The sequence below is a fragment of the Coptis chinensis genome, chromosome 4 (assembly GCF_015680905.1).
Source record: "Coptis chinensis isolate HL-2020 chromosome 4, ASM1568090v1, whole genome shotgun sequence".
Lineage (NCBI taxonomy): Eukaryota > Viridiplantae > Streptophyta > Magnoliopsida > Ranunculales > Ranunculaceae > Coptis > Coptis chinensis.
Window position 1 is genome coordinate 97,569,379 of NC_141459.1, and position 20,048 is coordinate 97,589,426.

Genomic DNA, 20,048 nt, shown 5'->3' on the forward strand with positions numbered 1-20,048 from the left:
TATCTATCAGTCTTTCTATGGTGCTATATTGCAGGGATTTCAACTCACAGCTCTTATCTAGAAATTTTGCATGAATTCTAGTACATTAAAAAGGAGGAGTCTGGTTGATAACGTGCAATAACGATTATTTTACCTTAGTGCGTGTACCAAGATGGCCATCCACAAGACAGGCCAATCAGGTTGAGCCTAAAGCAATTTCGATATTTTGCAATTTTGACAGAATACGATAACAACTTACAAGTGAATGATCAGTAGTGTATTTTGTTCCTCACTATCATCAGTGGATATATGTGGTTCCTTGTAATCTTGTATTGTTCAATATAGATGATGAAATGAGAACTTGGCACCTTTTACCCAGTGCCTCGCACAATCTTTACATACTCAGCAATTGGGTACATAGCTGTAGGAAGAATGAAAGAAACTTTATGTAACATTCTGCACTTCTAGTGGTTTAAAAAAAGGTTACGAGGAATTTTTCAAAAAGGAACCGAAATCTTGAGAACTTTTAAGAAAAAGGTTAAGCCGATCTCTAGGATGATTGTTTCTAGTTGATTTTCATCAAAGATAGCTTTAGAAAGCTTATTGACAGAGCAGTAGTAAGGATTCAAAAATGTGTTGACAATCTGTATTGAAATCGTCCATGGTTTCCGGAAATATAATGAGATATTATGTACTAGCATACTACTATGCAGTGGAGGCGTGAGCGGAGAGGGAGAGGGAAAGATTGAGAGGGCGTGAAGAGGGGAAAGGGAGAGATTGAGAGGACGTGGAGAGGGAGAGGGAGATGGACGAAAAGAAGAAGAGAAGAAATGAGGAATGAGGACAGACAGACATAAACCAACCAATTCACAATTTGGACCACATCCCCCCTCGGCCTAGAACCATTCACTCCGCTCACTTGAACATGTAACTATCTTTAGGAAATCAAACCCATGGAGTATCCAAATTTTGAAAACAAACATCAGCTTCATTTCTTCAAAATAAATATATTTTTGCGAATGTACGCATATATTGGTGCAAACTTTAGAGATGAAGTGGACATTCAAAAGTTAGTTTAAGCAGACGAAATAGGTGGGACTTGACCTCTATTTCATTTTTATTATTATTTTTCTGATCTGGCCAGGTTTTGTTCAAAGAGTAGTCGGGATGAAGGTATCTTTCTACCGTATGTGCGTATGTCATCAATTTTCTTTTATGGCCGGCAAAGTTCTAGGCAAGATATAACTGTTTCATCGATGCTAACAAGATAATGTGCGTTTTAGCCCTTTAGGCAAAACTAAACTCTATCTGTTATTTTCATTTTAATTTAGTTACTGAGCCGGCAATAATATGAACACTTGTCATAAGCACTGATAGAATTGCCTCCCAGCTAATTTTTTGGGGATTCACATTTAATGCAATATTTGGTCCAATTTTTATTTCTCCTAGATTATCAGCTTGATTGTTCTTAAAACTGAAGGGAAGAAAGAAATCAGAAATATAAAAAAATCGCTGTTAGAGGGATCAGTAAAATGGTGTTTTCCATGGAAAGGAGGGGTAAAATATTTATAGTTTTGCAGGTCCCAAATTTAAATTGTAGCAAAAATGGGGTTCTAGGGGACTAGGGGAATCCCAAGATTCCCAACTCAAGTTAACCGTACAGCCGGTCTCTCCTCTGGATCAGACAAATCATATGTACAAGAAGAAAAAATAAACAAGTAAAAGAGAATATTATAGAACATTAAAACTGAGTAGGTTATGTGTCAATGTGTGCGTATAAATAGATGGACAGACTTGTGTCTTAACTCTTAAGTACATTGTCGTTGAGATTGTAGCAGTCTGCCAGTCTGTTACAAGCTATTCAACATGACAGTGTTTGGACGCTCGAAGTGGTCTACTGGCTTGTGCTCCTCCTGTGGTGATTTGGGACCATGTAAGTGTTCATGACAAATCATTACTCTTTACTTAAGAAGGGGCCAATGTAACTCTTGATAATTTCTCGATGGCCCATTACTTTGAAGAGTTGGTAATTAATGTTTGCAAACTGGAAACTGTAGTTTCAAAAGGTAACTGTCAAGTTGGTGTTTAATTCCAGGCTGCATAACATGTTTTGTGCCGTGCATCACCTTCGGCCGAATTGCAGAAATGGTAGATGAGAAAAGCTGTAAGTGATTAAATAAATGATAATTTACATGACAAGATTGATGGATCATGTGATAAAAGTACTAGTTTATGTGTATGTCATTAGAATATCTTGAGATTATGTGATGTACTATTTAGTTTACGTATACTGTCAAGAGACTCCTATCCTCTAAATTCCTATCCTATAATCGTGAAGATTTCCCTCTCATGAGTTTCTTGGCTCGTGGACAGCGTGTGTGACGCAAGGTATCGTTTATGGACTCCTGATGTTGGTGCAATGTCACTGTCTATACTCATGCACATATCGTAATAAACTGCGATCAAAATATGATCTACCAGCTGAACCCTGTCACGATTGTTGTGTGCATTGGTGTTGTGATTCTTGTGCTCTATGTCAAGAACATGCGGAGTTGAAATCCAGGGGAATGGATCCTGCAAAAGGTTTTTGCTTTTATCTCTAATGTTACATGGTTTTGTGACTGCGATCTCTGTTGTTATACAACTAGCCATGCCTGTGTTCAATGCTCCTTGCATCATTGCACATTTGTCTCAAGATTTTGTGTTATTTAGACGCTAACTTAAACATAAAAACAAGATAACTTAAACATATTTCATCTCTATTTAACACTTAGACTTGTATTTCAGGTTGGACTGCTGCAAAAGCTGCCCCATTCCCACTATCGATGTTTAGATAATTGGCTCATCTAGTGGGGGGGAAATCCTCGACCCGATGGATCTACAAGATCATTCGTGTGGATTGTGTGTTGGGTATTGGGTATTGGGTGGGGGAATAAAGGTTGTACCAATTATTTTGTACCTTTTTACTACTCTTGTAACAGTTTAAATTTTGAAATAAGTTGGTTAAATGTTGTCTGACAAATGACGATCAGTTGATATTAATAATACCTCTTTTTTATTCATATCCTTAAGACTAAGAATTCCCTAGTGAGATAATCATACCAAGATGGTCAATTCAATTTCGGATTTCTAACCTCGCCAAACATGGATGAAGATTTTGTGCAAGATCGACAAAGTTTGAACCTTAGTGAAAGTTGCGGGCAATATTTGGCCTAGTTAGAAATTTCCTAGTCAAACTTATATTAAGATTTGATGTACTTCAGATGTCGAAATCTTCCTAGCAAAAGAACGAAAATTAAATTTATGTCTTTGTCCGCTAGAAACGTCCGTTGGAGACGTCACTAGAACCATAGAAGAAATAGATAGTAAAGACCATACGTTGTGCTTGGAATCTCTGCCATTGAACTGGAAAAATGCGTGATCCAAAAAAATTAGGTGGCTCTACCAGTAAATTGCTTACCAAAGAAAATGCAATTACATTAAAATCTTCGCAGTTTCGAATTTACATTAAAATTTTGACTGGATTTGGCATCTGCTTTGAAATAGCTATTGTTGGTTGAACGACCTATCACGCCCTTGTTTCACCCTGTTTAAGTTCAACACTAACTAAGAACTTTTAGCAAATGCCGAACGGAACTATTGTTGAGGAACTCTGGAATTTTGGTTGACACTAAGCATCTGAAAGGTACAAGGAAACTATTCAGAAAGAAAAACACAATAACAATGACAAACAGATGTATCTGATGTAAAAAATTGCTGTGAAGTTACTCAAGGTTCCCTGCTTACGTTTTGAATTGCAGTATGTAGGTTGACACTGAAAATTCAATTCTTGGTTTTCACCGAGGTTCAACTCACTCAACAGAAGCTCAGTTTAGTACTAGATCCAGATCAAGTTTTACTGGATTTCGACACAAATTGTTCTCTGCAAAATACTTGAATTGCTCAATGTTACTTACATTGATAATAAATGACTAGAGTTTGCATGAGCACAGGAATGAGGATATGCCCCAAGTATCATACAACTTCAATTTCTAACTATAAAAACAAGGATTTAGAATCTGTACATAAATTGACCAGGCTTTCTCTTAACGGATATGTTTGTGGAGCAGCTTATATACGGATATGTTTGTGGAGCAGCTTATATAGTGTCTTGAACAGCTTTTTAATTTACGCTTATTAACTTGTTTGTAGACATTCTATAAGCTGCGCAGTTTACATAGACATTCTATAAGCTGCGCAAGACACTATATAAACTGCTCAAGACACTACATAATAACGGACAGTCCAAGAGAAAGCTTGATAAATTGACAGCTTAAAGTGCGTAAATTCACTGGAAATTCTGGGGGCATATATGCGACAATTTTTTATGTGAAAATGCCTCAAAACGGACAGCTTCAGTAAGTTCACTGGAAATTCTGGGGACATGCGACAATATTTGACGTGTTTTTTTGGTATGTTGGTTGCTTCATGGTGTTCGGATAGTCCTCGAAATCACGACTAGAGATATGTCTCCAAGCTTTAACTCCGCGTTGAAGTTTTTGAACCTAGTCTTGTTAAGGACTATGGATATATATGAATGTATCTTTCAGTAATCAGTATATTCTCTCAATTTTCAATCACGGCCGGCAAGATGTGGGTGCAATTAATAGTTCGAAACCAGAAGAAATATACAATCGCTATATCTACTCATAAGTCATAACTTTGTTTTATCTTGAATCTTAGATCAAACAAATGAAAAATACAAAAGCAAATTTGATCCTTCGTGTTGGGTGAGGCTATATATAGATTACACTTTTGCACCTTAATAGTGCACCGCAGCACCAGTCTGTCTTACTACCAGAAAACATGAATGTTCAGAGTCATTCTCAGCAATCAAAGTGGTCTTCTGGCTTGTGCGGTCCTGAGGATCAAGATGTGGGAACATGTATGCCCTCTCATTTTCCTACCTCCGTTTCCTAATGCTTAGCTAATTACTGTCGTAAATTGTATTGCTTAAAAATCTGGAACTAATTCCCTTGGAATCTAGTTGATCTACCAAAAATCTGTCTCCAATCAATAGGAAGCTCTAGATGTACTAGTGAATAGTATTCGGAAAAAAAAAACATGCGCAACATACTCGGGAAAAATGTTATAATGAAGAACAAAATTATATAGCTGGAATTTAACGATGAAGGCAGACAGAATGAAAAGTTCAAGGTTTTAATGTAAGTTGATGAGGTTGGAGTAGTACATATAGCGCAATAATTAAGGAACAAAAACACCCCCCTCCCCACTTTTAAGTATATTGTTTTTGCATACTGGATGTTTTGGGGAAGTTCACTAATTAGCTCATTTCATATTGCAGGCTTCATTACATGTTGTCTGCCATGCGTCACCTTCGGCCAAATTGCAGAAATGCTAGATGAAGGACAGAGTTGTAAGCAAATCTATAAAATGCAAAGAGTACATTGTGAACAATAAATGGTGTATACTACAATCTCATGCCCCACCCCCTTTTCTCCGTGTCTTGTGAACAGCATGTGCAAGTCACGCTGTCATGTATGGACTCCTGATGCTGTGTCAATGTCATTGCCTTTATGGAGCCGTTTATCGCGAAAAACTGCGAATGAAATTCAGTCTACCAGCTGAACCTTGTGGTGATTGTTGCGTGCATTGGTGTTGTGGTAATTGTGCTCTTTGTCAGGAACACGCAGAGCTGACATTCCGGGGCTTAGATCCTTCAAAAGGTTTGGTTTCATCTCTTTGCCCCCTTCTAGCAAGTTTGCTTGTGAGCTTCAAAACTCTGCCTTCTATTATAGATGTTATTATTTGCTCAAAAGAATGATCTATAATCCTTCTAAAACTATTATGTATATATAATTCAAAATATCTTGGTTGTGAAAAAGATTTACAAATAGGACTCGAGCAGAGTAGTATATCATCTTCATTACTACACAAAATTATATGTGGATTGAGAATTAAACAAAGTATAACTGTCTAACACTTTACATGTACATCAGGTTGGATTGGCCCACCAAGTGTTCCTGCACCATTTCCACCATCTGCACCAATGCCACCATCCATGAACAGATAAGCATGTCATCCACCGTTGTTGCTACTTGTCATTTTCAAAGTGATAGATGGATCAAGAAGATCTTTGATGGATATATGACTTTGTACCTTTTTTTCCTTACACTTGTATAACTTACATTATGAGTAAAATAAGAAAAATTGTTGGCCTTCGCAGTGTACTTGGAAACTTTCTAAGTATGAATGAATGTCACAAAGTGTTAGCAGAATTTCAGGGAATATGTAATGAAACAAGCACAAGGACACCAATCAAAGTATAGTAGAGTGTTTTTTATCCGCTCAGCTCATTATGAGCTCTAACTTAGTATCATTATTAGGTACAATATTGACTCTGTCTCAGTATATTAATGCCTAAGCTAAGTATGTAGTTCATTCAGTTATTTATCATACTGAAAATTATCCGCTTACAAGTATAGAAGAAGGAGAAAGGTATTATTGAAGGAGAAAAAAGAACAAAGAAATTAAGTTAGGAGGTATGTAGTACCTAAAGATGTTTTGTAGGTGCGACTTAAGAGCTTGGTCTTCGCATTCCAACCTAGCCATCAAATTTATCAACTCCATTGATCTGTTTCAGCTTTGTCACGCTGTCAGGACCGAAAGGAAGCGTCCTTAATTCCATACAGTCGTCAATGTATGAATCTTCCGAGTTAGGCCAATTGAAGTATGCGTCATGCAATTGGCAGAAACCAAATAGCTTCTTTTTTTTTCGATGCAAGAAACCAAATAGCTTTGATAGTTCAGATACTGCTACTGTGCTAGAATCCATAGTCGAGGGAACAAGTTTTTGACAATTGATGGCCTGTGCAGTGTCGATTGCAACAACTGTTGCAGAATCAACCTCATCCTTCACATTCGATGTACCACTCTTAAGTTTCTAGTATTCAGTCTCTAGCTAGCTTAGTACAATTCTGTGTGGAGATGCCAAATATATTGCCAAAGATTGTAAGGAATTTGATTTTACATTCAGTGAAGATTTTTGCAAAACATAATTGTTCCTTTTCAACTGTACTATCGTCAAGGCATAGGGGGCGACCTACCAAGCTCACCATATATATACAATAATAGGCCATCATTAGTCCAAAGCTCTTTCGGAATTCCAGAAAACTTGTATTAGTTTTGAGCATCATCCTCTGCTTTACGACTTCTTGGCCCTATGGCCTTACGACAAACAATGTACCTTTAAATCAGTGAACTTGGAAGAACTGCATTCTGAGAAATCCAATTCTTAAACACATACAAACAGACGGAGAGAAGTGTTAAGAATAAGGTGACAAACTTACAAGGCAACATGCATGCTAGTTTCTGGCATTGCTAAATGCTAATGAGTAATGTCATATCATTGATCTTGATTTTTATGGTTTTAGAGTGGTTTAGTTAAACTGGAAGAAAAAGATGAAAAAAAAAATTTGGACCATTTCTCGATTTGTGCGTGTCATCCTTGCGCAGGGGCCATGCTAATCTTCTCTGTATCGTTCCAATTTTAACGGATGTCCCCGTAGGGACAAACTAGTAGGAATGTTCACCCTATATAAAGCTTTCCCACTATTGCTCTTTTGTCGATATGGGACTATTCATTATTTCTTACTTAGACTTTGGACCGTGTGTCAGTGAAAAGCCCATGAGTGAAAACTACTTTACCCACTACAGTATGACCTCTTACGGCCATCATGATCAGCAACAGAACTTTATAGGTGGTCATCATCTTCTTCTTCGTTTGAACTCAATTGCTATGAGAAAGAGCAGATGAATGGGTGTAACTATTGGAGGGAAATAGAACAAGTGAACAGGAAACAAATAAGTTACAGGGACGATTTAGTGGATACGGTATCTGATCTTCTAAAGAATGAGCGTGTTGTTTTGCCAGGACTTGTGGACTTACGGATAGCTTGTAGGGATTGGCTCACTCCTGTAGTGGACTATTCTCCGTTGGACATTGGAAACACAGATTGACACGCAATGCTTAGATTGCTCAAGGTTCATGGGACTATGAAAGTGCATTTTTTCTCGAAGGCATATAATTCTTCTGTTGTTTATTTTGGAATTCTCAAGCGTTGATGTGCGAAGAACAGGATAAAATATAAGCATGTTTTTTTTTGCTCGGTAAGATTAAAATTTGATTAAAAAAGAGAAAAAAGAACAGTACAAAAAGATTAGTAGGAGCAACAGCCTGCACCCCACTAAGATTCAAGCTAGATAATCCTAACTACTACCATTCATAAACATGGTGTAGCGACAATCACACGAACCTAAAGAACCTCTAAAAAGGTACTTCATATCTGTGTAGCCAAGTAGGTTTTCCATCAGTAATGATTGCTTCATTGATTGGCAGAGCAGCTCCTTTTTTGGACAGCACATCTGCAGTGATATTGCACTTTCTCCAGATAGAGGTTATCTTCCAATCATGAATCTTATTCAAACAGTTCTGCCATCTTGCTTGTAGCTGCCAAGGGAGATTGCCACTTCTGAGTCAGTTTCAACCCACAAGCTAGTTTACCCATCCCTTCGCCACTACTCGCTCAATGCCTTCAAGGATCGCCATACATCCATCTCGATAATTGGTTCCAGTGCCGATATTCTTAGCCAAGGTCATCTTAAACTTTCCCATAGGTCCCCTATAACTCACACCAATACCAGATGGATCTGGATTGCCCAGGGAAGCACCATCAGTATTAAGTTTGATAATATTAGGTTTTGGAGGAATCCAAAAACATTCTTTGATCTTAGGTGCATTTTTGGGTCTAGGATTCACATTCCAAAACTTCATAATACTGCTTTCTTGAGGTGAGTTGTAACTATGCCCCTTCGAAAGATTACCAGTGATCCTCATCACTTGAGTTCTGACATAGAGTTTACATTCCCAAACGTTCGCCTTCTTGTCGTCGAAATGTACTCGGTTCCTCTGTTTCCAAATAGCAACCATTCCAGCTACAATGCATGAGTTCCATAGATGTTGCACTCGTGCACTCCAACTATTACGTTATTAACCTTCAAAGCATCGGTGAGAGTTAAGATAGGTCGATCGATACTAAAAGTCTGCGAATCTATTGCCAGACTTTTTGCGCGAAAGAGCATTCCCATATGAGATGTTGCTGGGTCTCTGCATTTTTGTTACACATCCTACAACAAGACACCAGGTGAATCCCAGCCTTCTATACTCAGCTCTGTCATAAGTGGCAATCCCTTTTTGTATAATTTTCCAAGCTAGAGCTGCTCGCCGTGGGTGTATGTGGCTATTCCAAATGAATTTACTCCACCCAACAACATGCTTCTTCAATCTGATCTCCTCATGTGCCGACTTAGTAGAAAACTCCCCCTTAAGATATGGAGACCATATAAGATAATCCTCAAACTGATAGCTGCATTTTTGTATCGAGTTAATTCCAATGTTAAGTTCAGACTATCAATAAGTTGTTGAATAAGGTCCGGGATATGCCAAGTATCATTCACCAGAAGGTCACACACTTTATCCCGACATCCCTTCAAATCTTGTGTACTTATGTTGAGCAATTGTTTCAATGATTTGCTTCCCAACCAATTGCTCCTCCAAATGTCTACTTTCTCTCCATAACCAACAATCCACTGAGTTCTTGAATCCACCTCCTCAATAGCTTTGCTGATGCCATTCCAAATGAAGCTCGGTTTATGATACCTTATGATCTCCCCATCCATATTGAAGTATTTTGCTCTCATGAATCTTTCAAAGTCATTGTTCCAAGTCAGTATGCCCCAACCTAGCTTCATTAGCATTGCCAAGTTCATATCTTTTAATCTTCTGATTCCAATTCCTCCTTCTTCTAATGGTTTGCACACCCTTGCCCAAGAAACAGTTATACCCTTTCTCAAAGTAGGATCACCTGACCACAATAAGTTTCTCATAAGAGTTTCAGCTTCCTTGATCACATTTGATGGCCATTTGTATATGACCATATTATAAACCGGTAAGATGCATAACACCGACTTGATCAATATACTTCTCCCTTGAAAGGAAAGCATCATCCCTTTCCAACTGGTATGTATCTTCTTGATTCTATCAAGTACTTGAAGTACAGAAGCTCTAGTAACCCTTCCTTTATGTAAAGGAATGCCTAAATACTTTTTAGGTAGAGAACCCTCCACCATCCCCAATTCCTTCAGCACTACTTCTTTCCTTGCGCGAGTGAAGTTTCCAAAGAAAACCTTGCCTTTTGCTTTATTGACAAACTACCCGAAAGCTTTTTGATATCTTTCCAAGATATAATTAAGTTTTCTGATACCTCTAATGTCATTTTGCAAATATAATGATATCATTTGCAAAAAGTAAGTGACTAGGAGCAGAAAACTTTTTCAAAGTAACTAAAGGCTTCAGGTGGTTCTAAAGCCTCAAGTAATGTAAAGCTCTGCTAAGTGTATCCTCAGCAATGACAAAGAGCAGAGGTGATAAGGGGTCCCCCTGCTTAAGCCCCCTTTTCATGTTAAAGAAACTCACTAGACCACCATTCAAAGGAATATAAATATAAGCAAATTTGATTATTATAGTACTAACCCATTTTATCCATATTTCGGAAATAAAAAAAAAAAACCTAGCCAAGTCATTACTTGGAAGAGGAAGTCCCAATTCATGGTGTCATAGGCCTGAGTTATGTCCAACTTCAAAGCAACAGAGCCCCCGAACCTTTTACCATTCATTTCATTCATGAGTTCCGAAGCCAAGCATATACTAGATTGGGGGCATCTATCTGTTACAAAACCAGTTTGTTCTTTAGTAATGATTTTTTCTGCTAGAACATTCAACCTCAGCTGCATCAACTTTGTAATGATCTTCATAAGAAAGTTTCCCATGCAGATAGGCCTATACTGGCTGAGCTTTGTAGCATCCTTATCCTTAGGAACCAATGCAATGAAGTTGATATTGAGACCTATAGGCAAGCTTCCTTGAATGAAAAAGGATTGGACAACAGCACAAACATCTTGTTTAATAATGCCCCAACACTTGTGATAAAAGTGCCCTTGAAAGCCATCAGGTCCCGGAGAACTATTAGCCTTCATACTAAAGACAACCATTTGAATTTCTTCAAATTCCGGAATTTTAGTAAGCTTGTAGTTGTCTTCAACATCTAGAAGCTTAGGAACAATACTAAGCAGGCCAGGGTCAGGTAGAACTTGATTTGCTGCAAATTTGGTCTCATAAAACCCAACTACATGCTTCTGAATCTCTTTCGGTTTTGTTAACAGATTCCCTTCTTCCTCCATAATTTCAGTGATCAATGCTGCACCCTGTCTAATCTTACACATATTGTGAAAGTACTTAGAGTTCTTATCTCCATTCACCTCAAAATGCGTTCTGCTTTTCTGCTTGAGAAGTGAGGCTCTATTGTCTCTTGCAGCATCTAGTTCCAATTCCTTTTGAACCAAAACTGTTGTAACAAGCTCATCCTCCATATTTTGATCTGCTATCATTTGCATCTCTTGTAATTCCTCCTGTACTCTACTTATATTCATGTCTATGTGTCCAAAAACTTCAAAATTCCACTTCTTCAGCTCACACTTCAATCTTTTTAATTTATACATGACTTTAAGAATGGGCGGTGGTGGACCTCCTTCAAAGGGTATGTTCCAACTATTTCTAACTAAATCCAAAAAGGTGGGATGAGAAACCCACATCTTATTGAATCTAAAGGGAATATTTATGGGCTTAGGAATGTTTGGGTGCATTCCAAGAAGAGGTGAGTGGTCTAAAGCATGCCTTGCCGCCGCGTTATACTTCCACTCTACATATTTCAAATTCCAAGCCCCATTGTAAAATGCCCTATCTAGCTTGCTTGCCACTCTATTAGGACCCATTGGTTGTTACACCAAGTAAGTTTAACTCCTTCCCAGTTACTTTCCATCAGCTCAGCAGTGTTAACAAAGTTAAGGAACTCTTGCATTGCTTGTTTGTTAGGTGGCCTTCTTCCTTTCTTCTCCTCATTCCTCAATACAACATTGAAGTCTCCGATTACCAACCATGGTAAAGAGGTTTTAAGAAGATTCAATTCACTCCAAAGGTCTCTTCTATATACATACCGACAACTTGCATGTACAAAAGAAAGAATACATCCATCAACCATGACCGTAACATGTTGAGCAGATGCACTAATCATCGTCATTGAGATGGTTTTTCTGCTAAACACCCACATGTTACCCAGTTTATTTTGAGATTCATTGTTCACAAGGACCTGCTCAAAGTAATTCATGCAAAAAGTATTCAAAATGCTATTTTCTGGCTTGATCATTGGTTCAGCAAGGCAAACGACATCTGGGCCGTGAGACTTGATCATCTCTATTAGTCTATCAGAAGCCATATTTTTCTTAACTCCTCTAATATTCCAAAAGAGTGTCTTCATTTAGAATTTAAGGGAGAGTTAGAGTGCACCCTAGTCTGAGCACTGTCAGTGACTGAGCTAGACCGATTGTTCTTTTTCTTATTGTTATTCTTACTTTTCTTGGAGTGAAGAGCCTGCTAAAGCGTTTGAGTCCACACCATTTCCTCCACCCTGCTTGTGGCACCCTCAGGTAAGGGTTCTGATTGAGCTTCCTCGACCACTTCACTTTCTTTGTCAAGAGGATTGAAGTTGTTGCTAACTAGTAACGGGTTCTCATGGTGTCTTGCAGGACTGTTATCAATTATGCTCATGACAATGGTATCGTTAACAACTTGTTCAACCTCATCAGTGTGTAACATTTGAGATATAGGTGGAAGTGTGCCTTGAGCTTCCTCATTGAATTCTTCCAAATATCCCAATCTCTCTTCATCTTGAACTAGATACAAAACCTCAGGTGGCACTTCAGTCACAGAAGGAGCACCCATATTCAAATCCTTAGATACCACTTCAGCCACCAAAAGATAAACTAAAGCTTGTTCCTGTTCTTTGGAGACTAATTGTTCTTCTTGGCGAAGGTTAATCTCTCCTTCAATTGCTTCTACAACTTCCCTAATAGAGGTAACATCAGTAACAGTTTCTTGATTCACAGTTTGTTCTTCATGTTGCGCATCTTCTTGAGTTTTCTTAGGCATCACCCTATCATCTTGTACAATTTCTTGTGTCACAACCTCGTGTGATTCCTCTTGCATCTCAACTTGTATTTCATCTTGCATTTCATCATTAGCACCTTATTCTTGTCTCTCAAATGATTGTCCCTCTTCACAACCTTCAGTCGAAACCTCAACTGTCTCATTTTCATTCCCAGTCTCTTTTCCCAATTCTCCTGCAGTGTTTTGCGCTTGAACTGGTTCTGAATTCGGTTCTGCCACTGTAGTTCCCACTACTTGTTTATTTTTCCTCCTGTTTCTCCTTTTATGGTTCCTAGATAGAACTTCAGTGTCCCCTTCCTTTCTCCCATTGGTTTCTTTCTCATTGTTTTTCCCAAGTTCTTCTTTTAAAATTTTGCAGTCAGTAACCAAGTGACCTACCCTTTTACAATGGTTGCAAAATTTTGGCAGATGGCATGTGTCAACTTTTTTCCATAACTTAATATTTCTTCCTTCCACTTCAACCCAAATATTTTCTGGTATTTTATGTGTTAGGTCAACATCCACTAACACACTTGCATAATATCCAAGCTTCCTCTTAGCAGTGTTCTCGTCAGTGTGTATAGGGCGTCCAACAGCTCTCCCAAGGGAAAATAAAGTTTAAAGTTCCCAATACTTTAAGCTCAGACTTGGAAATCTAATCCACACAAGAGCATTTGAGTGATTCTCTTTGCTTGTGGAGAAGTTCGGGGTCCATTTGCTCAATCTCAACACTTGGTCATCAAAAACCCAAGTTCTTTGTGTCCAAACCCTTTGATAGTCAGTTTCATCAGTGAAACAAAACATGATATATCCTCTGCTTAATGGAGTTGCCTGCCATTCACATGCATGCTTCCACAATTCCTTTATCTTAGCATTAATATCATTCATAGTGAATTTAGACATATCTAATCTCCCTACCAAACTCAGTTTGCAGAATTCCAACCTTTTATCCACTTCATAAGCTTGAATGGAAATGGTGGGATACTCACCTTGACGTCTAGGAGTTGGAAGAGTTGCAGTATCGACATCTCTTCCATACGTCGTTTTGGTGGCGTTTGCATACGACTTCTTACCCATGTTTCGATTGTTCTATGTAGAATCTACATCAATCACTTCAATGGAGTTCACTTCTTTGTTTTCTCTATCCTCTGATGGTGAAATGGTTGCGTCCAGAAAATCCCAGGGACAAAAGATTTGACCTTTAGGTTGTGAAGGGGTCACAAAATCTCCCCCCTCGTTTGCCATGTCAGTTATCTTTTTTCCGATCAAGTGGAGTGGGTTTCCCGCCGGTCAAGGTTGGTCAACCCATTAGAAAGGGAAGTTTTCCCTCCTTGTTGCCAATCTTATCCTCTAAAATTTCTAAAAGAGGAATATAATTAGCTAAAAGAGGTAAAAAGAAGTTTCATGATAGAAATACCCTCAGGCTCACTAAAATCGCTCACAATCGCTCACTCTCCTAGACCATCGCTCACTCTCCAAAATTAAACGTCGTGTTTTTCACTCCATAGAAATTTGATTTCCCAGCTCTCCTTTTGGTTTTGTCTTTGTTTTTAAGGTGTTAAAGAAAACAGGATACACACGTAATCCCATTAGTTGTTCCACAAGAAATTCAGTCAGTTATAGCCAGCTAAATGACATCTAGTACACTATCTAGAGCCTGCTTTCGTTCATGAATTTTCACATTATATTCTTTCAATATCTAGTCCTGGCCTGCAAAGAACTGGATCTGGAGGATTATGGAATTTTCTATCCATGAACCAGAAATATTATATCAAGGGATGCCAACCTATTGTTGATTTTGGAACCAAGTTTATCTCAATTTAAACTCAAAAAGATCGATCTTTCCTAGTACTACTTAGATCAGACAAATAAAACGTACGAGAATGATCACTAAAACAAATAGGGTTATATTGACATACACCCCATTATAACTGAAATTAGAAAAATTGTAGTCAACCAATAGTGGCCGTCAATGGACTAGTCAAGAATCGTGAATTGTCCTAAATACCTTTTTTCTATGGAAATTACGTAATTTTCCATGGACCATGAGTGCCATGTATTGGACACTGTTCAAAACCCACAATTCGAAATTAGACATGCAATTTACATCCAATCAAAGTTTGCTCCTATATGAGTATTTGGTGGTTTTAAGCAGGAAGAATGGTGTTATGTTGCCATTGTTATGCACTGAGATAAAAATGAGAGCTTTGTAAGTAATATTCACTTTTGGTTGTGGTTTTGAGTGTCTAAAGTGTAGATTTGGTGGTGTTGGAAGTTGTTATGTGGATCCTTTATATCGTAGACATTTTTTTTTATTTATTGGTAAGCCTATTTTAAATGAGATCAGTAACTCTTGGATGCTGGCGGGGTTCGAGCCCCAGACCTCTGGTATCATCACCCAAAGGTTTTACAAACTTTGCTAGTCGGCACCTGCATCGTGGACATCATCACTATATCTAATATTCGATTTAAAGGTAATCTCTTTCAATCTTTGTCAACCTCACTACTTTTTTACTTTGTTATAAAATGATGAGAGGGATTTATACAGTATTTGTCTCATTCTTTTAAAAAAAAAATATTTTTTAAGCTTTTATACAGTATTTGTCCATGTTTGTGCAGGATGGTGTTATTTGACAAAAATGATTTGATTATTTATATTGGGGGAAGCTTTAAACCACTGCCTGATGCAAAAGAAGTGTGTCATTCTCATTACGAATCTATATGGGATTCACTGATGATGCGTGAGGTTGATGGTGATGAGTTGAACATGATGGATTTCACAAAAGACATACTTAAATTAGTAGAAGTGGTGTTGGCTTGCAATTGTCTTACATTACAAATGGTAAATTGGCGTATGTGAATACTGATAGTGAACTGTTATAAATGTGGGGTTTGTTGGCTCCTAGCAAAGATGGCTTTTGCCGTATATATATGCTGACTTAGATCTCGGTGGTGTTGATGACTTTTTAGTTATGACTCCTAGAATTTCTACACCGGTACCAAATGCACTTTCTCAACTATCCCAAGCTGACGAGGGAGATGATATCACACTTTTGGAGATAAAAAGAAATGCGAAGAAAGGTAAAAAAAAACCCTACGAAGGTGGCGTCCAAACCAAAACAAGTTAAGAGAAAGCATTAGAAAGGTAAGAAATTGACTTCGAAAGACAAGGGAAAAAGTGTTATCATTGATGAAGAGGAGGAAAACTTCTGGGCAGAATTGGCTAGACTTAAGGCGACTGGTTTTGAAGATGAGCTGGATGATGATCTTGAGAGAGAGAGAGAGAGTTCCATTGGTTGTACCAGCAAACCCTACAGTTCAAGTGGGAAAGGCAAAAGGCAACACCAAATAGGCAACTATTGATATTCTTCACCCTAAAGAGGGTTACCACAGCTCACACTCATCTGAAGATGAGAGGGAGTTTGAGATACCACCAGGTGACGAATATTACCACTTTGAAGTTGAAACTTCTAATGTGTACTTTGAACCAGAGATGGAGATGCTAAGGACTGAAGTAGTTGAGTTGAAGCGTGGTATGGAGTGGCCAACCATTACTGTTCTATGACATGACATTAGGACAATTTGTATATGGAACAGATTTGAAGCATTTTTAATTAAAGATGAGTCTTACAAGATTAGAGCTTTATGTAAATGCATAGGATGTCCATGGTTAGCTTATTGGAGGCACAAGGATGATGGGTTCACAATGAAGTTGAATACATTATTCAATGTTCACACATGTTCAGCTGATACAGATCATAAAAACAGTATGACAGATGCCAATTGGGTGTCAAGAGTAATGGAAGACCATATGAAGGTGCACTACAAGTCAACAACACCACATAATATAATAGATGAAGTAAGACACAAATACCATGTTGCCATCAGCTACTGGACTACTTGGCATGCAAGGATCAAATGTTTAACACAAATTTATGGTGATTATGGTGAAAGTTACAACCTGGTTTCTGTGTTATGTGATCAGGTATATGCTTCAACTTAGTTTATGTGATCATATTAATTCATATGATATAATGATATGTGATCAGGTAATGCAAAGTAACCCAGGCTCTCTTGCCACTTACACTAGAAATGAAGATAGTTTGGAATTTGAGGACTTATGTATTTGCTTCACTACTTCATTATATGGTTTTCTGAATGCCTGTAAACCAATTATTGGATTAGATGGTTGTTTCTTAAAAGGGAAGTATGGAGGACAGTGTTTAAGCATGATTGGCTTGGATGGAAATAATGGCTTGTTTCCAATAGCTATATTCATCACTAGATCTGAGACTAAGGATAGTTAGATAAGGTTTTTGGACAAAATGAAACACTATGGGATAAATGATCATCCACAAGTTGTAGCTTTCATGTCTGATAAACAAAAATGACTAGTTGAGGCTATGCCAATTGTTTTTCCTGGAAATGAGCATAGATTTTGCTCTCGACATATGTACAAAAATTTCAAAAAGGAATTTAAGGCCCAACATTTGGAATTGCTTGTGTGGGGTGCAACAAAGTGTTACATGAAGACTGGATTTGAGAAGGCTATGGAGAAATTGGGAATTGAATGTAGTCAAGCTAAAGATTGGTTTTTGAAAGAGAATGTTGAGACCTGGGCAAGGTCACACTTTAGTCATGTTACAAAGTGTGAACATATCTCGAACAATTTCTCTGAGTCGTTTAATTCATGGATACTAGAAATAAGGGATAAGCCAGTAGTGTCTTTGGTTGATAGTTACCACATTTTGTTGATGTCAATTCTGTATAAGAGGAGAGAGAAAGCCAAGGAATGGAATATCAATGGCTTAGTACTTTGGGTGGTTAAGAGAATTGCAGAATTGATTGAATACATACCACATTATGATTTGGTTGAATCTACCAATGACTTACAATGTGTGAAAGATCTCTATGGAAATAGATTGACTGTGAACCTAGTAGATCATGAATGTAGTTGTGTTAGGTGGCAACTCTTTGGAGTAGTTTGTGTGCATGCTGTAAGAGTGATATATCCTATGAGACTGGATTGGACAAAGTACTACAGTTCCTATTATTGGGTTTTCACATACAAACAAGCATACATGAGTCACATCAAACCAATGCCTGGCCCCGAAGGACTAGCCTAAACCAGTAAGTTTAATTTGTTATCGACTTACTATGCATTTGTGTAAATTTCTTATGTATATATTTTTTTTTCTAATTGGGTTTTGTTGTTTTGTAGGATCCAAAGAAATATGTGTTTCCACCTCTATATGTGAGGGGGATTGACATACCTAAAAAGAATTGAAGAAGAGATGAAGACGAGGGTTTGAAACCGAACAAGAAGAAGAGAAAATGTAGTAAATGCAAAGTTGAGGGACATAATGCAAAAACTTGCAAAGGTCTAGCTGCAGAGAAAAATGGCAGGGCAAAAGGTAGAAACAAATAGTTTTGCTTAGTTAAGACCTAAAAAGAGTAAGTGTTTAACTAGTTGAAAATTGATACTTGTATATATATTGCAGGTAAGAAAAAGGACAACCAAGCAGCACCCTCACAAGCATCAGCAACTCAGGTGGCAGCATCCTCACAAGCATCATCAACTCAGGTGGCAACACCCTCACAAGCATCAGCAACACAGGTGGCAACACCCTCACAAGCAACTAAAGTGCTGGCTTCGACATCAACTGGTAAAAATCCCATGACTAGAGGCAAAGTTGTTGCAACAATTGAAGCTTCAGCTTCGGTTACTCAAACTAAGTCTGTAGAAGCCAAATAACTCAATAAGACTTCCCGTAACCCGAAAAGGTTGGTTCTACTTTCAATGCCAATTTCTTTTTTGATTCTTTTTAGAATTCTTTTTACCCTTTTTTTAATATCAACGAACAGGGGATATATTGCAACGAACAGGGGATATATTGCACAACCTACAAAGCTAGCAACTGTAACTTTTGGGAAGCAAGCACTCAAATAAAAAACATTCAAGGTATTCTTGTATACATATTTTACATGGTACCCTAGTTAAGCACACATATATAATGCACTTCTATCAATTTCTTGTTTACAACAGAAACTGGTATGTCAATAACCCAAAAAAATAAATGGGTTGTACTTAAATTATGTACTGAGGGTACCATGCAGACATGGGCGACCCTGAGTTCTTAAGGGCCTTAGCCGAGCACTTAATGTGAGGCCCCCTACCTTTGAGTTCACAAAAAACCCATATAGAGAGTTGATTAAAATGAGGTGAATTGATAGGTTGGAGGATAAGAAAGTGTCATTGTGTAGTACACTTTCTGTCTTGTGAGCAAACTAGTGGTTTTCTTAGTCGACAGTGAGAAAACATAAAACGTGTAGTAATAGTCGTCACTAAATTTAGGGCCCTGGTTATGAGCAAAACATTTGGGACCCCAGCTACCCGTCTCTCTCGGCTACCCTCAGAGCCACCCTACATGCAGAGATGTTTTTCAGGTTAATAAGAGGGCACCAACTTATCTGGTTACCTGCAAACCATGAATCTTGATTTTCATCCTCACTCCTCACCAAGTGAAGTGGTCTTTCGACTTGTTCACCCCTAGACAAGACATAAGAACTTGTAAGCTACTTGATTTTCACTTCTCACATTTGATATTGATATTTATTTATTTATTTTCAACTCAAACGAACAAGTATTTTACGTATATGCTGCAGGCTGCATAACATGCTGTCTGCCATATGTTACCTTCAGCCAAATTGCAGAAATGGTGGATGAAGGAAAGAAATGTAAGTAATTGAAAGTTGAATAGTATCAGTTTTTTTTTTTTTTGGTGATTGTGAATTACTAATGATATCAGTTTATGCTGTGAATTGTGCCATGAGATGTCATAAAGAAGTACTAATAATATGAATTTTTAGAGTTTCTAGGGTCTAATTTCACCCAAGCTTAAACAATAAATGAACTAAAACTAAAGATTGTCATCATTTGATGCTTTCTTGTATTCTTTTGTCTTGTGGA

At 37.9% G+C, this 20,048-nt stretch overlaps 3 protein-coding genes, 1 long non-coding RNA gene and 1 other non-coding gene across 5 annotated transcripts; 2 read left to right on the plus strand and 3 right to left on the minus strand.

The window, feature by feature from the left end:
• The first annotated feature begins 1,754 nt into the window (after nt 1–1,754).
• Nucleotides 1,755–3,041, plus strand: LOC147506044 (cell number regulator 7-like). The gene is made up of 4 exons (XM_086558362.1): nt 1,755–1,912; nt 2,075–2,143; nt 2,353–2,562; nt 2,767–3,041. The coding sequence occupies exons 1-4, from the start codon at nt 1,846–1,848 to the stop codon at nt 2,814–2,816; spliced, it is 396 nt and encodes a 131-aa protein (XP_086414488.1). The 5' UTR covers nt 1,755–1,845; the 3' UTR covers nt 2,817–3,041.
• Nucleotides 1,790–4,203, minus strand: LOC147506045 (uncharacterized). The gene is made up of 2 exons (XR_015193569.1): nt 3,766–4,203; nt 1,790–3,657 (listed from the first exon to the last, which is right to left on the minus strand). It is a non-coding gene; the product is annotated as an uncharacterized LOC147506045 (long non-coding RNA).
• A 484-nt stretch (nt 4,204–4,687) lies between these two features.
• On the plus strand, nt 4,688–6,200 carry LOC147506046 (cell number regulator 7-like). The gene is made up of 4 exons (XM_086558363.1): nt 4,688–4,903; nt 5,324–5,395; nt 5,496–5,705; nt 5,979–6,200. The coding sequence occupies exons 1-4, from the start codon at nt 4,825–4,827 to the stop codon at nt 6,050–6,052; spliced, it is 435 nt and encodes a 144-aa protein (XP_086414489.1). The 5' UTR covers nt 4,688–4,824; the 3' UTR covers nt 6,053–6,200.
• A 1,248-nt stretch (nt 6,201–7,448) lies between these two features.
• LOC147506047 (U6 spliceosomal RNA) lies at nt 7,449–7,551 on the minus strand. The gene has a single exon (XR_015194106.1). It is a non-coding gene; the product is annotated as a U6 spliceosomal RNA (small nuclear RNA).
• Nucleotides 7,552–10,399: 2,848 nt separating this feature from the next.
• LOC147506048 (uncharacterized) lies at nt 10,400–12,368 on the minus strand. The gene is made up of 3 exons (XM_086605683.1): nt 11,909–12,368; nt 10,624–11,795; nt 10,400–10,477 (listed from the first exon to the last, which is right to left on the minus strand). Exons 1-3 carry the CDS (start codon nt 12,366–12,368, stop codon nt 10,400–10,402), a joined length of 1,710 nt encoding a protein of 569 aa, XP_086461809.1.
• Nucleotides 12,369–20,048: the final 7,680 nt, after the last annotated feature.

Excerpts from the sequence above, each read along its gene's own strand:
- LOC147506044 (XM_086558362.1), top strand. The coding sequence starts at position 1,846 with ATGACAGTGTTTGGACGCTCGAAGTGGTCTACTGGCTTGTGCTCCTCC. Across the intron at positions 1,913-2,074 it reads CTGTGGTGATTTGGGACCAT|GCTGCATAACATGTTTTGTG; the intron begins GTAAGTGTTCAT and ends GTTTAATTCCAG. Across the intron at positions 2,144-2,352 it reads AATGGTAGATGAGAAAAGCT|CGTGTGTGACGCAAGGTATC; the intron begins GTAAGTGATTAA and ends GCTCGTGGACAG.
- LOC147506048 (XM_086605683.1), bottom strand. The coding sequence starts at position 12,368 with ATGGCTTCTGATAGACTAATAGAGATGATCAAGTCTCACGGCCCAGAT. Across the intron at positions 11,796-11,908 it reads CACTGCTGAGCTGATGGAAA|AGTGGAAGTATAACGCGGCG; the intron begins GTAACTGGGAAG and ends TGAAATATGTAG. Across the intron at positions 10,478-10,623 it reads ATTGGGACTTCCTCTTCCAA|GGGGACCCCTTATCACCTCT; the intron begins GTAATGACTTGG and ends GGGCTTAAGCAG.
- LOC147506046 (XM_086558363.1), top strand. The coding sequence starts at position 4,825 with ATGAATGTTCAGAGTCATTCTCAGCAATCAAAGTGGTCTTCTGGCTTG. Across the intron at positions 5,396-5,495 it reads GCTAGATGAAGGACAGAGTT|CATGTGCAAGTCACGCTGTC; the intron begins GTAAGCAAATCT and ends TCTTGTGAACAG. Across the intron at positions 5,706-5,978 it reads GGGCTTAGATCCTTCAAAAG|GTTGGATTGGCCCACCAAGT; the intron begins GTTTGGTTTCAT and ends CATGTACATCAG.